Here is a 20,411-nt window from a genome sequence, read left to right as displayed (position 1 = left end):
AATGTCATAATGCTGATTCTTTTCACCTTAAATAGGGGTTAGAAACATGATTTTTCATGCTTTTATTGGCATCAAACCACACCTGTTTCTGAGCTATTGCCAGATGTTTAGATATATAAAAAAATTTTTGATTGGTAATTTTACAACGCATAAACAGATGGGTAAAATTTGACCTCTTTTGTTGTTTATTTCATTTATTGGGCCTCTTGTGTCTTTTTACACCAAATCTCAAGCCCAACCTGCTTTTTGCAACGGTTCACCTGTTGGTCAAGTTTTTGCATTGAGCTCATGATCAAGAGGTTTTGGCATGCTTTTATGTATACAGTTCAAACTACACCTTTTCTCTGACCTATAATTCTTACTTCATTGAATTTGTATCAACTTTGCTTGTAAAGTTCATTTTTTGGGTGCTGTTTAAGTTTGAATTATGAAACTTTTTAAATAGATGCATCTTGAATAGTTACCCTGAACATGATAACATGATAATAGTATTAGAAGAGGTGATTGCATGCATTTTATGTGAACCCTCAACTGTAGCAGCTAATCAAGTTAATAAAAAGGTACATGAACATTGCTTGTAACTGGTCATACGGGGCTGCCACACCAAGGCTTACTAAAAGCCTGTAGGGGTCCATCCAGTAGAATCATGCTTCTTGCAAGTGTGGAAAGTTGTCATGGCATATGGATAAGATTCTACGAATAATGATTTGAAGAAGAAAAAAAGCAAAATCTCTTTTATTATCAGGTCATTATGAGACATATACTGTGATATCATCTCTTTTTATTACTGTCTGTCTGTTTTCTATGCTATGTCAGTGACCAACATTTCATATGTCAAGATTTGTAGTCTGAATTTAGTTTCTGTATCATTATTATTATTTACACTGTCTGCTGGAGACCACTAAACCTTCTGTAGAAGTGTGCTATGCGATTTTTGATACATTTTATTTATACAGACAACTTTGTATCCTGTTAAGACTAGGGAATTTTTTACACTAAATAAAAAAACATTATTAGGGAGCTGTGTGTGGTTAGCATGTAGAGATGTCAAAATTTTGGGAAATTTTTACTGGGTACCCATCAGTCCTAATGATCGGTTACCCGGGTACCCGATCAAAGGGAAATTTATTAAATGTGAACCTGAACTGCTCTGTTTATAGGTTCACACATGCCAACCCCACAAGACAGGTATAAGCGTAATTTATCACAAATATAAGTGGCCAAAAAGCGTAATCTGAGCATAAAAGGGCAATCAATATATTACATGCCATAATTACAGAAACCTGTATGAAAAATGTACATATTTATTTTATTTAACATACATTTATTTTTGCTTCTTACCTGGATCTGCAGTAAATTTGTTGTCACAAATTGGCTAAATCAGTTAGATTAGTAGTTAATATAAGAGTATATACATAAAGAAATGGATAAATTCTGTATGCACAACACTCACTTTAACAAGTCTACATGTCTTCAGTAACTTTTGTGAATAGCCATAAAGTCGACACATGATGACTGTTATAGTATCCTTGACCTGCCATGGTTCGTCCCTTAACAATGGTCAGATGCAACACATTTTTAAGTTTAGCAAACTTCCCCTCCTAACATTTTTCAGTCATATGACATCCAAGAGTCACATCGATGCAGGCCATTTCTTGTATGATATCTGGTACCATTTATTTTCAGTTGAAACTGGTCCGCTATGTATGTAGTATCAAAATAGAATGAATCTATAACAATGGTATCACACTCAAGAATCCCATCTGTTGGAACTGTTTCACATAAAATTAATGCAAAAATTACCATATTTACAGAAGTCAGTTTTTATTAGATTTTTCAGTAGTATTAAATAACAGATTTCCCTTATACTTAAATATTTCAGTGAAAAATTTCATTCCGTGTAGTTGTCCGTTTCATTTATTTTTTTCTAACATGGTCTAAGAAATGCATGTTATGGAAACCAAGTTTTTGTGTTGCCTTTGCCGCTACAAATATATCTGTCTTGGGTTTATCATTAATAAAAGAAAGTTCAGTAAGCAAACATGTGAACTGCAGGTACTTGATTCTAGAAAAAACTAATGTGTACACTCACCAGTTAATTGGTGAGATTTCACCTTAGTTTCTCTCTGAATCAAGTGCTTGTGATGTGAACAGTGGCCCTGACTTGAATAGCTAATACTTGCTCCAGGGCCACAAACTTCAGGCAGAAATGGCATTAGTTAAACTGGACATTTACATTGTGCTTTCTTTTATTTGAATTGTAGTACGTATCTATATTTTATTTCATCAAATATTTCTAAGCAGTACTTACTGTCGCTGTTGACAAAAGGTATTGACCTAGTTTATGTCAGCAGGATATAAAAACAGGCATATTTAAATTGCTAGAAAAATGTTGCACGAACTATGGACATGCACTAAGTTAGGATGGTCTAGCTTTAAATATCAGCATTGATTCTTAAATAAGTCGCACAAGAAAGGAGACAAGTGTACACTCTTGTATTATTACATAGTACATTGTGACATGTAAATTGTAAGCAACCATAAGAGCCCATGTGATGATGAATAATGCGCATACGACACGAGCCTCAGAATGTAATCATTATTCTGTGTCTCAATCTGAACTTGAATACTTTTTTTTAGCAGTTACCCAGCTGTTCATTTTATTACCTGGGTTATTATTAATGGACTGGTACCTGAGTACCCATTGGCATCTTTATTAACATGCTGAAGTTGTGACCAAAAGAGTATGAGTTTGAATTCTACCATCAGTCAGCATGGATTGGATACCAAAGCCCTTTACACTAATTGTCATGGTACTAAAAACAACTATTTGTGTTAGTGTGCCATAAAAATAAAACAAAATAATCAGTAATCAGTCATAACAAGAATGAATGAAAACTATGAAAAATTATAAACAATATTGGATATGAGGGATTCATTTTCCATGTTATCAGATAATGTATATGAGTGGTGCTTAGTTCTTTCGTGATGGGCAGATTCTAAATGTACTTTTGTTTCAGGCAGAAGAACTCAACACTATTATTGGGAATGCTTTTAAGATGGCATACGCTCAGCAGAGGCAGCGCCATCAACCTACCTTCCATGAGTTGATTGAGCAACAATTGGCAGAGCAGAAAGCAAAATTTGAGGAATATCAGCAAGAAGCACAGAGAGTGCTACAGGAGCGATTGACTGAAATAGCCACACCCACTCCATTTTCAGAAAAAGCTTTTCAGCGTATGGAAATAAGACGCCAAAGTAGTACTGATGAGTTGCAGGAAAAACAGGACAAAGAATTTGTCGTAGGAAAAAACAAGGTTTGGGTATGTGTGTTTTATCATCTGATTGCAAATATTTTTTTATTTCAGTTAATGTTTTAATATTTTATCAAGAAATTAATATTTTGTTTAACATTCACAAACATATAATAAAAAAATCAAAGATCCAAAAATGGAAAAAGTTTGACCTCACACTAATAGAAGCAGACATTGTTGAAATACCATGAATAATTTCCCTTTAGAGAAGTTTGCTTAATTATTTTTAAAAGGTGAAATCACTAAGAAAAAAAAGATAACTTTAAATTATTTTGGAATCAGACAAGTTTTTGCAGTGTTGGGATTATGTCAAGGTACATAACTCTTTCTGAATTGGGATATGTTGAGAAATTTTGTTTCCCTTGACTACATATTCTATTTGGGGTGGTTGTGATGCTGAATGAAGTCTTAAAGTAGAACTATATTAAAATATTAAACAGCTGTAAAACTAAGTTGAAATTTGAAAACCATTGTGTCAGATTATCTGTATTCCTATATTTTTGTAATAGAAAGGACATACCAGAACATAAAATAAAAGCAAAGCCCTAGGCTTCTTACATTTCTGACTACTCTGGAAAAATGTCTAAATACAACTTGTAGCTCATAATTAATACATAATGAAAACATAAATGAACTAATTTGATACACATCTACCTGATAGAAAGAAATCGAAGCAGAACTCCAAGAGATTTTCATTTCCTGAATACTCTAGAAAATAATGCCCATGTACATCGTATCAGCTAATAATATTTCTGAGTTGGTTTTATAATTTTAGTTTCATTTTTTTTTTTAAATAAGTGAAAATTGTGCCATAATTTGAAAGTTTTTTCTTTAATACAAAATAAAAGTAAACTCTCTTCAATGGCATGCATTAAAAAATATATAATCTCCCTATTCTTTTGAATTGAACCGACTCGTTGGCCTCAAAATACTTGCCCCATGCACAAATTAATCAAATTACAACAGTTAACTTTAATTTTTTGTAATGAATATGATACTTGTATTATTACATGTGTTCTCATGTCCGGTAAAGGTTTCCCATCATTTGATAATAATAATTAATAAAAATAATAATAGTAATGATGATGATGATGATTATGCTGAAGAAAAAAAAAGAATATGATGATTCTCTCTTTCAAAACTATAAGAAGTAGAAATGGATTTGACTCTCAGTCTTTCACCCATAGGGTATACACTGCATGATAAAACATTGGAGTGATTCCATTGCTTCTCAGTTTAGTTAGGACCGCTCTGGTGGCCTAGTGGTTAGAGCATCTGCCTCGGATGCGGGAGGTCATTAGGGCTGTCAGAAACTACGTAAAACTTCACCTGGTTACCTGTTGCGCCACTTAATGGGTAACTGGTTACCAATTAGAATATGAATGATATATACAACCCCAGTTACCCCACTGTCAAAATTTCCCAAACCTGGAATGTTGTAGGGTGATGAAACAAACAGATTATTTACATCATTTTGCACATTGTTTACCAGACTTTATCCACTATTTCGCATTCCCATTTTCACATTTTACCAGTTTGCACTTTGGCACATTCACATTCGCACTTTACCCACATCCAATGGGAGACGGCTGATAGTCTGTCGACGGAGATAATTTGTTTTCCTGTTGTACTTCAAATTGTCTATTATAAATTGTGCTATAATATTTTGTTTGATTTGTCAATAATAATGAATTAATATTACAATGTCGTTTCACTTATTAATAAACTTCCAACAACTTCCACAGTATGTTTTGTTATTTATTACTTGCGGTGAATGGCAGTGAAAGTCAACTTCTGGTTGAGAACTTGAATTCTAACGGAGGTTTACACTTAAGTAAGCAAAACATTACAATATTAAAATTTCAAACTAGAATAAAATAACATTTTTTGAATTTTTTTATGAACTAAAAGCTAAAAAAAATGAATGAACTAAAAAGGAATTTATCAAAACTAAATAATACCACTCTGTCCTAGTGTACAAATACATGATTGTCCCCTGCAAAATTTCCAGTTTCTGCTTTAAAAAAAACCCAACATATTGACCGTATCTGGCGACAGTGATGCACGTTTCCTGCTTACAACGTGTCCTGCCCTTGAAATAGCATTTCAGTTGGAACTGTCATTGCAGGAATACAGAGATATTTTCGTGCAAGGGCAGCCAGCCTGGGATGTCGTGTTGTATTATCTTGCCAATTCGTCTACCGATGCAACGTTGTCATCTGTGGCACATAGAGAAGCTGGATCATTGAAAATGTTATTTTCGGTGACATTTTCCATTTTCAGTCTCTTCGATTCTGGTTCATCCATTTTGTCAGTGATTACGGCAACAGAGGTTAGTGGCACAGGTAGTTAATCCGTGATTACTACTGCCATCAACTCCTGACAGCAGCATACATCTTCTGTTGTGGTATGTACCAGTGACACCACTTGACCACGCAGTTGCTGCAGCTCTGTTTGCTATTGCCGTATTAGAAGCGCTGCATGTGGTGCTGGCTGAGTGGCTGATTCATTTTCGTTAGCGGTTCACCTGGTCTACTTGTTATGCGATGTAACAATTTAATAGGGCAAGCTAGACCTCTTGGCATTGGGAGTTTGTAGTATAAGTTGTGCATATAACAGCGGTAGATTAGTTGGTCCTGCCGTCCTCCCCCAGTCGCAGTTATCCACATCTTGTCGGTCGTTCGCTGACTGATGGGTAAGTGATATGTTAACACGCGTAGTCTACATATTAGTATTGTTTTGAACTGTGAAGCCGTTTGCACAACCCAGCGTGCAGCAGCCGTTTATTAGTGGGCCACTGATGCATAATGAGTGGTCCTACTCCTAAATATAGACTGGATGATGTATGATATTTTGATAGTGTTATCGACAAATTATATTTGTGAATGGGTACTTGTCATTAATTTTCAATGCCCGGGTTTTTCACTACGGTCAGATACCTGTTGACAGCCCTAGAGGTCATGGGTTCAAACCCCAAATGAGTCATACCAGAGACTTATACAAATGATACTAACAGCTGCCTCGCTTGTCACTCAGCATTAAGAGGTTAGTGTTAGGACTGGTAAGCCTGGTGTCAGGATAATGTGACTGGGTGGGTCATCATGCAGCATGATGCCCCAGTGCTAGACACCACTATAAACTGCCACACTGCTGACATCATAGCGATATGACTGTAGAATATGTTAAAGCTACATTAAAAATGCAAAACACATACATACATACTCAATTTAGTTGGCATCTTTGCACTTTGATGAGACCAAAAAACATAATCTTGACACTGCTTGCTAATTGCATTGTGTATGTGGTAGCTGGATGTATGTTTGTTTCACATATGTAAGAATTACATTAGCTGAACCAGATGGGCATCATCGTGCTGAAAAATGGCGTTAAACCCCACAACAACAACAACAACAACCAGATGGGCATCTAAATTGAATTTTACTACTTGTAAACAAGTGTGCTGATACCATAGGTGTCAGAATGTAATTGATGGTGCAACTTTAAGCTCATTGTTTTAAGAATGATATCATAATAACTGATTAACTGAGTGCTATTGGCAATGTTGGCTCCCTTTAACTCATTAACCCCTGGCGCCTACGTTATTTGGCAGGAGGTAGTAGCCTACTGCTGAGCTCTGTAGCGTCAAGGTCATGTATGATACACAAAAGTGGGTAGTATTATAGAAAGGTAGACAGATGTAGCTCTACAATGATACCAAATAATCTGGATGTTTTAGTTGCACTACAAAAATAAAGAGAAAAAAACCTAATGTTTTGGACCCATTTTTTCGCCACCCAAAATTCTCCTTGTGGTCGGAACCTGATTTTGTGTCTGGGTTTTAGACTTTTTGGCCTCAGATCTAAGGCAGACCGGTCTGAACTGAACACAGACAAGGGAACCTTTGCAAAAAGTAGGATACGGTGGGCATTTGGAATAAAGAGTGGTCTCGATATGAAAATGATGGGTCCGTTAAGCAAAAAACAGGACTCCCATGCTACCGGGATATCAGGGAAAAAAGTCTGGAGAAATGATCTTTTTTTTCCCCTGACCGTGAAAAGCCTGAAATTTCGCAAATATTCATGAAAGTCTGGAAAAACCTGGGGATTTTCCATCACCACTTGACATCCGAAAACAATCACATAATTGAATCGTAACTAAACTGGTTGTGAGTTAAATTTATCGAGTTCTAACCAGAATATTTGAAGGGTTAGTATGGGTCATTTGGCTGCTTGCGGTAAATATATATGCTGAGTCAATCCAAATGGTCAGTGGATTACATTAGTCTAGAAGACTTTTATTTTCAAAGTCCCCTCGATATATGTATCTTTTCATATGTGGAAGGTATGAAAACCACTCTAACAACACAACAGGCAAACATTGTGGTGGCAAAGCATAGCCGCTTACCAGATGGCCTAGCAAACTTTAAACGTTATTAGATCAAGTGATACTTGCATGAAATGGATATGAAAATTACAATTTTCTCAGAAATTGTGAGTATTAAAATCATTATATCTATATCCTGCTGAAATTCAAGATAAAACAATGGTGTTGATGAAATGTGACCTGGTACTGGTGATTTGCATTGCTAGTCACATGAGTACACAAATCTAACCCACATTTTCAAATGTTGTACAGAAAAAATATATAAAAAAATACTAAATGAAAGTGATATACTGGTTGTAATAAAAATCCAAAAATGAAAGAACACAAAAGTTTCCATATTTATTATATATTCTGAGAACAACTTCTGGAGCTTTGTTGTAACACGTGATTACCACGTTGACATGGCTCTCTGCTTAACTCATTCGGCCCCAGAGGTTTTTGTCGTTTTTGCCTGAAATGTGCGTAGGAATGACATTTGGGGTGCTATTTCTGAATACATCGTAATACAGCGATTTTCAACAGATTATCCATGAGAATAATGCCTAGTTGTATTAGAAACAGCAATTTCCATTGGTTATTTTGCTTGTGCATGAGCAGAAGGGTAAAAGTTGGAGTTTTTTTTTTTTATTTTTGCTTATTAGACCATCATTTTCGTATGGAGACCGCAGTTTATTCCAAATGCCCACCTTATCCTAGTTTTTGCAAAGGTTCACCTGTCTGTGTGCAGTTAAGACCGGTATGCCTTAGATCTGAGGCCAAAGGGTCTAAAATCTGGACACAAAATCGCATTCCGATCTCGAGCGAATTTTGGGTGGAAAAAAAAACCGGGTCCAAAAAATGAGCTTTTTCTCTCAGTATTTTGTAGTGCAACTAGAACTTCCAGATTATTTGATATCATTTTAGAGCTATATCTGTCTGTTTTTTTTTTTAATACCACCCACGTTGATCTATCTAAATGGCCTTGATGCTACAGGGCTTTGAAGTAGGGTACAGCCTCATCACGCCTACAGACGGGATCAGGGCCGAATCGGTTAATAAATCTGACTAGCGAGATTGCTGGTTTTTACAAAAAGTATCAGGCTTTCATTTAATATAATTTAATTTCTCTACAACAACATTAAAAGGGAGTTTGCTGTTGACATCACGACATTAATGGACTTCCGATGTTGTTGTTTGAGATTTGTGAAGTGACTAGTAATGCATATGGCAAGTACCGGGTCAGGTTTCATCAATGCTGTAGTTTCATCTAGTCTTTCAGAGGATTAAAGACATAACAATTACAATACTTACCATTTCTGAGAAAATAAATCATTTTCTTATAGATTTCAGGCAGGTATAAGTCGATATAACATAAGTTTAAAATTTTCTAGGCCTGCTATTAAATGACTACCATGTGTTGCTGCTGCACAGTAGCGGCAAATTCCAAACCCCAACCTAAATGTCCAAATATGAAAATTGGGGTGGGAATATTCGGAGAAAATCCAATTAGAAAACGGACTGCTATTCGTTTTAAACCAAATTTTTAGTCCAAATTGTTGAATCTCAGCTGCAATGAGAAATTGTCATCCCTTGCATTATATAATAAAAAAACATTCGAGCCCCTGTATAATACAAGTTTGGGGATTAAATGAATTACAAGAAGACAGGTTGATTTTACACAAAATTCAGTCATTGTTTATACAACAGTATATAATTTTGAAGGTCTTTTGTCAACATTTAAAACTCAGATCCAAGAAAACATATTTACCTCCAAGTAGTAATAATCTTAATTTATAATTTAAAAAATTCATAAGACTAGAATTAGCTATGTAAGATGTTGTTACAAAATAGTCAGATAGGCCCAACTCCAGCCCTCAATTATGGACAAAGTTCAATAACTCGGTACAAGTTACATATACATAACAAAAGGATATGTCATTTTTTTATATTAACCTTACTAGTCATAGACCAGGAGAGCTTATGCTGGCCTGTTGTCTGTCATCCATCCATCATCTGTCCCTTGGAACAAATTTGTGATCACTACTCCTCGTAAACTATTTGGCTTTATTGCTATGAAATGTGAGACACACATTCATCCCAAGATTTAGTTGGTCCTAAGGTTCTGCTGTTAAGTGCTTATGGAAAGTTCATAAGTACTTTTAAAAGAAGGAGAGTATAAAGCAAAGTTGTGTGGGTTTGTATGCACATTATAAAAGAGTGTTTGCGTACGTATTTGTAACTGCTGACAAAATTTTCTTTATTTGTGGTATTAGGGAAACCTCACACTTGCTGATTGAAATGGCTGCTTCCATTTGCATGAGAAATGAACATAAATATAATCAAGCTGACAGAAAAGTTTATTTGCTAGTTTTTTCTCTCTGATTTTTCTCGAAAGTCCAGGAAGCAAAAATGACCAGGCAGGGCTAATGGTCTTTGGAAAGGTGTAAATCACAAGTTAGACCAAGTGGTACAATCTCAAAATTAAATTACACCCTTCATTTATACTCCCTAAAAAAGACAACAAAAAGTTCTTTTAACAATACCTAAGATATGCAGGGTCTTTTACAGTTAATGAGGATTACCAGTAATTACCATGGTGGCCATCATGTAAAATTTACTGTCGCTTCTCCTCCAGAATTGTTAGCTTCTCCAGAAGAATTCATGGTTAAAGCAACATAGGGTTTGCACCAAAAGGTCAGAATGCAAATGGTGCCAATAATCAAATATGGCTGCCATAATGGTCGTCTTGATATTCTTGTAATTGCTACTCCTCCTCAGTGGGTGATTGTATTGGTATGTGGTTTTCACCCAAAGTATAATAATGTCTGGTTTGTCCTGAATGAAAACTGCCCATCTTAAATCCAGTGTGGCTACCTCAGTTACTAATTTGAAAATCTTCTTCAAGAGAGGCTTCAACACTTGGCAGAAAAAATGAAGAAATGTTCATATTTTTAACTCACTTTGAACAGTAGAACATCAGTCTGTTTTGGGACTCTTCAGTTAGGTTTTAACTCATTCTGGAGGTTTTTGTCGTTTTCACCTGAAATGTGAGTAGGAAGGACATTTTGGGGTCTATTTCTGAATACATCCTAATATATCGACTTTCAACAGATTTTTTATTAGACTAATGCCTGGTTGTATTAGAAGCATCATTTTCGACTGGTTATTTTCCTGGCACATGAGCTGAAGAGTAATTTTATTTATTTTTTGCTTAATGGACCCATCATTTTCATATGGAGAGCACTCTTTATTCCAAATGCCCACTTTATCCTAGTTTTTGCAAAGGTTCACCTGTCTGTGTGCAGTTCAGACCAGTCTGCCTTAGATCTGAGGCCAAAAGGTCTAAAATCTGGACATTGGGTGAGAAAAAAAACAGGTCCAAAAAAAATTAGGTTTTTCTCTCAGTATTTTGTAGTGCAACTAGAATGTCCAGATTATTTGGTATCATTGTAGAACTATATCTGTCTGCTTTTTAGTAATACCACCCACTTTGGTGTATCTTATATGACCTTGATGCTGCAGAGCTCGGAAGTAGGGTACATCCTCATCACGCCTACAGGCGGGATTGGGGCTGATTGAGTTAATAAAATACTTTGAAACCAGGTTTTAATGAAATATTTTTAAACCACAAACCATTAATGTCCAGTCATTGACTCGTTTACATGCTAGATTAGGTATTGAACTAGAGACAACAGTATTACTCAATGAGTGACTTTAAGAGTGCTTTCTACACTCCCTTGTATTTGCATAATGGGTAAGAACTTAACCCAGCTAATAAAGGTCTAGTTAGAAACAAAATTCCAAATGCTGTATGTTAAGTTTTGAATTGATGTTTTGTCCTTGTTATTTTCCTCACAATTTATGAAAAAAGAATTTTATATTTCAGGCAAAGCAAGTTGCTGAAAAGGTCCATCATCGTACTCCTTTAGTTGAGCCATCTTCAATGGGGTCCAGTCAGGGAAGCTCATCTAATCGACCCCACAGTGCTAATTTGAACTCAAACAGGTCACCCTATGATCCACCCTCGAAACGAAACTCTACACCCCCACATTCATCTCCAGTTAAACATTTTGGAGCTTTATTAGACTCGCCGTCCAAACGAAATTCTAGTCCACAGTTGTCAGCTATGCAAAATTTTTCAGTTATGACAATTCGAGAGTCACTAGACAGTGATATAAACAATTCACACCGATATAAAGGTTCTCCTGTGACAGCACTTAAAGATGCAATCGACAGGAGTTACACCAATGGAGGGTTCGAGTCCATGGATTCAGGATTCTGTTTTAAGAAGGAGGAGGTGGAATTTGCATCATCCACGAATACAAATAGTACAAATCCAGAGGTGAGTAATATCTAACGTATTTTGTTTGCCTTTTTTATTTTTTAATTTACTATTTGGTCCTTGAAAGTTTTAATTTTTTGGGATACAGTTTTTGCTACAAACATGTCATACTGCACACATCTATCAAGAATCCACTCACTAATTTGCAGCTTTTCAGTTTCTAATACTATGTTGGTAGTTTGTTAGTGAAGATCATTGTGAATAGAATCTTTAAGAAAAAGCAAAACTAGAACATTTTCAAATGTGCAAAAGACAGCAAGTTTCCACATTAGTGTTCAGCAGTGATTGGTTTGATGGATTGCTCATGAGCATTGTTCTGGTGCACCACTCCGGTGGCCTAGTGGTTAGAGCGTCAGCATTAAGTTAGTGTTAGGACTGGTCAGCCTGGTGTCAGGATAATGTGACTGGGTGGGACATCATGCTACATGTCTGCGGCATGATGCCCCAGTGCTTGACATCACTATAAACTGCCACACTGCAGACAACGTAGCGATATGACTGAAAAATTGTTGAAGCTACGTTAACCCTTTACCTTATAGAGCATAGTGACAAAGTGCAGCGTGCTATAAATAGAACACCTGCTACCTAATCGACAGCATATGCATAGGCCTGCCTATGAACTGTTAAGCAATGTAGTGTATGTTACGTTTAACAGCAATTTTAACCATTTTACATTTTTGGTACACATCTATTATATGTGGAAAAATTTAAGAGTAAAGTCCGATTGTTATAGCTGTGTAATTATTTTTCACGGAAGAGTTTTTTATGTGCTTTAAAATCTTGAGAGAACTTGTTCACCGTCAAGTCAGTGAAGCCGCCTGACCAACCGTAGCTGCCATTTCTCATGCTCGAAATTTACAAGTTCTTTGTCTGCGTCTACATCACTAAGTCATCTGAATTTGATAATTTATTAAAACTAATTGCTGCCTACATCAATATCAGAGCCTTTACCTTAGTTATTGAATCTTTCATAGTTGTGATTCTAATCATGAAAACTTCGTAAGTACTGAATGAAATCCGCAACTGCCATTTTGGAGAGTGGAGAATACAACCCAGTTACTTTAAATAGCAGGTTTCTACCAGAGCATAAACAGCGACCATGTGATCTGATGTAATTGTCATTCGCAGAAATGAATGAAGTATCTAATAGGTTTTTTTCCCCTAAGGTGGCGCTACAAAAACCCACAACAACAACATCATTCTTATATTAATTACAATGTACATTGTCACAACAACCACATGGTTATGCAGTGTTATTTACACAGTAAATAAACAATGCTTAGTGCTTTGGTTATACAGTTGAAACCAGATTGAAAGCAAGAATGGACAGAAGAGGTCAAATCAGCAGGGCTGCCAGTAGGGAAATGAGGCTTTCTTTAGGGAAATGAAAATCAGTAGAGGTGCTATTGAAGCTGTTGTCCATACAGCAGATGTTATAAGGACAAGTGATCATACACATTTCTTGTTATTCAAACTCACCAGTAATGATAATAGTGGGGTATATCAATGAATAGATTTCCAATTTAAAACAGAACAAGCACTTAAAAGACAGTATATGTATATATACAAATCAATGTAACAAAATCCGTGACTTTAAAATTTACGATAGAAAATAGACAAGATTTTTTATATTTTATGTTTGTATGACTATAATGAAACAATAAGACTAGTTGACCAATGTGTCAGTGGTCTTCACTTTAGCATGTACAGAGATGTAATTTTTCTTGGATAAGAAAACATCAGATGGCTTCCAAACTCGTTTTAAAATGCATGTGTTGTTTTGTTACAGTGATGGACTTAATAATAATGAGAACTAATTAATGATCATACTTAATGGCATGGTCCATAAGTCCTTTGTCCATTTGTTAATAAACACCAGTAGATATTGTAATGGCAATAAGAAAGCTTATGCACATGAGTACCTGCAGGAATTTTTGCAGGGGGAGGGGGTCAAGATGTTTTGCAGGTGGGGGTGTCAGTCAGTCATGGCCAAGATAGTTAGTATAGTAAGCAAGCTGAAACTAAAGCTGATATTTACTTAGCATTTTGAACTGTCTTGTGACATATTTTCAGCTTCATTTTCATGACTAAACTTGTCGGAATTTATTTATATATATCTAGATACAGTATATTTGCAGTATGATTTCAGGCTGGGTCATGTGACCTCCCTTGACCTATGCTGCAGGTGCCCATGCTTATGCATCAATCATTGTATCTTCTCACCAACAATTATTAATTATTAATTTTTGTAAAAACAAAATGGCAATATGGGTAGATTTTCCTACAGAGTCAATTATTTGAAAATGTGAACTCTTAAGCACATCAGTATATTCCAGTGCCCCATCCCACTTCTGCCTACAGTCATCCCCATAACATTTCCATGTACAGCATCCCCCGTTCACGACCACATGCACTATCCCCTCACATATCCACCTACAGAACTCCAATCACATCACATACAGCATCTCCACCCACCACCACCTACTGCATCCCTCACACATTCACATACTGCATCTCCACCCACCACCACCTACTGCATCCCTCTACACATTCACATACAGCATCTCCACCCACCACCACCTACTGCATCCCTCACACATTCACATAGAGCATCTCCACCCACCACCACCTACTGCATCCCTCACACATTCACATACTGCATCTCCACCCACCACCACCTACTGCATCCCTCACACATTCACATACAGCATATCCACCCACCACCACCTACTGCATCCCTCACACATTCACATACAGCATCTTCTACCCTACCTCCACATACAACAATCTCTCAAAGGGAAAAAGTCCAAGAGATGAGCTGGTATTAATGCATATTAGGCACATATCTGACTGTACTTGCCTCCTGAAGAGTGACCTTGACAAGAGTATGTACCCTGATAATGGAGCAAATTCTTGTTGAGTGTTTCTATTTCCACCGTCTGAGACAGAAATATTTTGACATGAATTGCTTGAAGAAGCTGTATGAGTATGCATCTTGGTAAGTTTTTTTTTAGGGAATGCAGTTTATACAAGAAATCTAATCATGTTTTAAGGATTTTATTGTCACCTTCATCTTGCATCTTTTACATGTTATATTTTACCTTCTTGTGCTTGGTTATAGATTGTTTTTTAAGGCTTTATCTTCCTAATTTTTGTGCTGTTTATATATGACATTTTTTGTAACATAACCTGTTGTTGGCACTGCATAACTACTTTTGTGCTAGGTTGCAGTGAAGCACTATTACACACATACATACATATATATATATATATATATATATATATATATATATACACACACACACACACACACACACACACACACACACACACATACCACATACATCATCCCACTCACATCTCCACTTTCATCATTCCCCAAACAACGCTGCATGGGGCTTTGTGGTATCTTGATCAAGATGGTCTTTAAAAATTGTACTGATCTTGTAGCTAATATGGCTGCCTACAGGACACACGGTACTAATTAAACGGAAGAACTGTGAACCAGTCTAGAAATGGGTGAAGAAATAATAGAGTATTTACAGGTTTGGTGGTCCATAATTGGTTAATAATGAAAATTAAAATTTTAGGAAAAATATCTTTTGAGAGCTTATCCTATATGTAATGTAAAAAAAATATTGACAAATTTCTACTGATGCAACTTTAGCATTTTTACAGGCTTGACTCAGGAGTACTCAATACTGAAAGTAGCACCTGATTCATTTGGTGCAGAATCAATAACACGTGTTTCATGCACATGTATGTAAACAAATTGCCGCGGGTCATATGGTGTTCTCCACACATAAGCTTGCACCAAGGTTAGATGTGCACAAAAAATTATAGGTGTCATTATCAGCACCCATAAATTTTAAGTTATTGAATTTTGAATATGATAGTGTTTCCATATGTTTACCATTGGAGTGGAATTAGTACCGTGAGTCCTATATGCGACCTATACCATAATAGCAGTTTGTTGTTTCCATGGTTACCACGTGCATACAGGGTATCAATTTGGTGGTTTTTACATATGACAATCATAATGGAGTCTTTTTATCATGGTTTGAATGTGATTTTGGAGAAAAATTCTATACAAAAGACAGATGGGGATGGTTTTATACACTGGAGAGTGGAAGTAGATGGCTCAGGCTATAGGGAAAAGAGCATAGTATGGCCTGATGGCAGAATTTCATATGATGGTACCCATAGATTGGCCTATATGGTTAAATACCATTTAACACATGCAACAATTCCCCAAATGGGGGTGGGGGTGGGGGAGATTTTATATGTAAGCCACTTATGTCACAATCACTTATGTATCAGTACTGATCATTTAACTTTAGAGACACACTCAGCAGATCAAAGCAGAGAACATTGTAAAAATAAGGACTGTGCACAAAACTGCACATGCTGCATTGCCTCAACCTGTAAATTGAATTATTATATGTCGAGTCACATTGAATATCAATTATACCGGTCTTATTTCTTATCCTAGAATTAAACTCCTTGACACCTATTCTATGTTCAGCATGTTTCTCATATTGGTACATTACATTTTTGGGTAAACAGTATTGGAACTTTTCTGCATTCCTTTTGTTGAGGGAGCAGGGAGGGATATTTTCACTTAAAATAATAGTTTTCAACCCTTCATTCCAAATATAACTCTGCAAAAGTCCTATCTGTATTGCATTCTTTACACAGGCAGTTTTTCTTCCCCAACCTCTCTTCATACAGTTGAAACATTCTTGATGTATAACTGCATGGTGAACATACTGCTCTCTCCCACCAAACTAGATCTCTTTTTTCTTCATGTACCAAGTCCCATGATAGAAAACCTTCATACTCAGGGTGTTGCAACTTGTGGTCTCAGAACACATTATTCCAAATCTCAGCATTTGATTACTGCGTGCACTAAGCGATATGTGTTTTGTTCACCATATATGTTGTTGTGAATAAATGAAAACAAGCTTCATGTCAGAAATATGGTTTCATATTTGAAACAAAAGCTATTTATAAAACCTACATTGCTCTGTTCTTACCATCAAGTAATAGTAAGGAATCATTTAGCTGTAAATTAGAGCTTGCTATTTGGTTTGCCAAATCAAGGTGTATTACCTCCCCTTTGACTGTAATTGAGTGATTGCAATGTTTGCTTTGTTTCTCTTTTGTTCAATAATGTATGCATTTTTTCAGCTTTATATTAAAAAGTAAGTAATTTAACACTGCTTATAGTGGAAAGCAGCCACAGTAATGATTTTTAGACTTTTTCTTAACTTTTTATGAGCTTTGGGTAAATGTAGGTATATGTTTATGTATTAGACAACTTCAATATGCAATTCAGTTCTATTACTTAAATTTAACAAGTAGTGTATTCAGTGACAATTTTTATCAGTGTCTGCATATTGCATAGAGACATGAACTTGTCTTGGCATAGCAAAGTTTTTCACACATTTCTCCACCTCCAGCATACTTAATAGCTTGAGTCATAACAGTTTGTGCATACACTTTCTGTCTCCAACATCAATGTCAGCATTATAGGAACTTTGGATAGCTTTTTCAAATTTGTCTCTTGATGTCCTTATGTAACATACCTCATGTTGATGTGTTATTTGTGTTGATATACATTCCCCCCCCACCCCCTTTGTTGTGGGGAACATTACCAGGCTTGAAGAAATTACTCTGTCTATTCTTTGCTTATTCACCCTTCCCCATAGTTTTATACTAAAAAGTAGCACTATGTTATTTAATTATTCAGTATAATACAGCTTATGGAACTCTTCCTTGGCTTTTATACCTTTTTATTAACATTTGGGGGTCATGAATCACATGTGATGATAGTTTAAATAAGTTTGGAATATCAGCATCTCTTGATGTTTCATGGGTGTGTGTATTTGTTTTAGTCACAAAAGGGCAATGGCCTCGTATCATTTTGACCTGTCATGTGGCACACTTATTTGTTTTGTTTGATTGATGTGAATAGGGATGCACTGTATGTTATTTCTGTGAGAGTCAGCAAGAAAAGAAATGCAATTTTGAAATTTAAAACATTTAAAACTTGTCTTATAGCCTGCAGTGAGAGATGAAAATACAATGCGTCATGTAATTTGATACCCTGTGATGTCATACTTGCTGATGTCAGCATGCTTGTGTTTCTTTTGTGTAGCATGCATGCCATAGAAAGATAACATGAAGATACAAAGGCAGAAAACAATTATTTTAATAACAAGAATAAGCCATTAATAAGTACAATACAAGACAGCAACATGTAATGCGGATGCAATTTAACTACAGATACTGGTATCACATAAAATGCTATTGCACTATTATCCATGCACAAGCATGGCCAATTCTTTCTTACAATTATGCTCTAATATCAAGGAGTAAAATACAACTTTTTCAAAAAAAATTAAATCTGGTTATAGGACACACGGTACTAATTATACGGAAGAACTGTGAACCAGTCTAGAAATGGGTGAAGAAATAATAGAGTATTTACAGGTTTGGTGGTCCATAATTGGTTAATAATGAAAATTAAAATTTTAGGAAAAATATCTTTTGAGAGCTTATCCTATATGTAATGTAAAAAAAATATTGACAAATTTCTACTGATGCAACTTTAGCATTTTTACAGGCTTGACTCAGGAGTACTCAATACTGAAAGTAGCACCTGATTCATTTGGTGCAGAATCAATAACACGTGTTTCATGCACATGTATGTAAACAAATTGCCGCGGGTCATATGGTGTTCTCCACACATAAGCTTGCACCAAGGTTAGATGTGCACAAAAAATTATAGGTGTCATTATCAGCACCCATAAATTTTAAGTTATTGAATTTTGAATATGATAGTGTTTCCATATGTTTACCATTGGAGTGGAATTAGTACCGTGAGTCCTACAGGGTTCATCTTGAAAATCTTAATGTTATTTCCTTTAGATGGGAAGCTATATCAGCATGGGTCACAGGTGTCCACGGAAAGACTTGTTATCATGGCTAGTTAGTACCAAATGAAAAAGGTGCCATGGCAGCCATATTTATTTTATTTCTTAGTGTTACTTCTTCTAAATGGAATCTCATACCGACATGGTTTTTTTCATCAGAAGACTAATTGTAATATCTAGTTTGCCCATAATGAAAATGATTGCCACAATGAATATGCTGAAAATCTTGTCACAAATTCTCCTTAATGGATGGTCGAATTGACAGGGGTGTCTCCAAAAATTGTAAAATTGTGTCTGGTTTGTCCTAAATGAAAATGATGCTAATCTCACATCCAATATGGTTCCATAGTGACTAATTTGATAATCAAACTGCTCAAGATACTCAGCAGTTTAAAACAAAAAATGATCTCATCTTCAACTCATGGAAATTGTAGCTCCTTCATACTTATAAACTTTTATTTTTTCCTGTCTTTTTCAGTCCCCCAGGTCAAGTAAAATACAAAACCGTCCCTTACCAGCATTACCCACAGATACCAACGGCTATCCAAACAGTCGAATCAGTCCACAGCTCAAACCCTGGAATAGTTTTGATGATGATTCCATTCCACGACATACCAAATCACCACCATATTATGCACGACAACGAAATTCTCAGGAGAGTCCAAAACGACGACCACAGAGGCCACAAAGTGAAATATTTTTAGACTCAAAAACATCCCTATGTACATACGGTTTTCAAGACCCTGGAATGTACACGTATGGGTCTAAACAAACTCTACCAAACAGTCAGACACCTGAAAGTAGTGCTTTTGTGCCAGAGGAGAAAAAGAGCCCCAGATCAAATCAGCGCTATGACAACACACAAAATGTCAAAAATGGACTCAGCCCTCCAGCAGTCATGTTGAGGTATCAGAATGATAGTCCTTTTTCAGAGCAGAAAATTTCATCCTATGCAACACCTGATGAGGGGAACCAGTCTAAACAAAGCGGGTAAGATTAAATGTTTATTATTTGGTGCAGATTTATATATCTACTACATTTTAAAACTGACTTGCATGTAAAATGAAGGCTGCTACAATCTTGTAGCCCAATTCCAGGATTATACCTTGTCAAAGTCATACAAGTATATTTTCCAAGGCGCTAGTCTGGGATGGGTGATTTTTTTATCTTATATTAAGCAAGTCTGGTAGGTGCTAATTTTCATATTTTAATCACTTTATTTACCTATCTGGCCATTCATGCCCTCTGGGCATACTGAATGGGTTAATCTGCCACTATTCAGTCACATCCTGTGATACTGCAATAAGTATTTTTTGGTAACTGTCGCTTATGCTTGAGTTCAGTTACTGCTTGACTACATATTGGGTTAAGTGAACAAATTATCAGCCAATTTATCAGTCAGTCATGACACTTCAAACAAAACAAATCCAGTACTGTTAATTGCTTGAAATGACC

At 35.9% G+C, this 20,411-nt stretch overlaps 1 protein-coding gene across 2 annotated transcripts in view; it reads left to right on the top strand.

Moving 5' to 3' along the window:
* Nucleotides 1-20,411, top strand: part of LOC149781387 (uncharacterized) — a 251,765-nt gene that overhangs the window by 157,655 nt on the left and 73,699 nt on the right. For both annotated transcript variants that reach the window (XM_089935480.1, XM_089935479.1), the window contains 3 exons: nucleotides 3,021-3,323; nucleotides 11,563-12,018; nucleotides 19,435-19,946. In XM_089935480.1, the coding sequence (XP_089791606.1) occupies nucleotides 3,021-3,323; nucleotides 11,563-12,018; nucleotides 19,435-19,946 (1,271 nt within the window). The remainder of the gene's footprint in view (nucleotides 1-3,020; nucleotides 3,324-11,562; nucleotides 12,019-19,434; nucleotides 19,947-20,411) is intronic.

Source organism: Sinohyriopsis cumingii, chromosome 15 (assembly GCF_028554795.1).
Source record: "Sinohyriopsis cumingii isolate HCF-2022 chromosome 15, ASM2855479v2, whole genome shotgun sequence".
Taxonomy (NCBI): domain Eukaryota; kingdom Metazoa; phylum Mollusca; class Bivalvia; order Unionida; family Unionidae; genus Sinohyriopsis; species Sinohyriopsis cumingii.
Note: the sequence above shows the minus strand (reverse complement) of the source record. Positions and strands in the feature narration are given on the sequence as shown.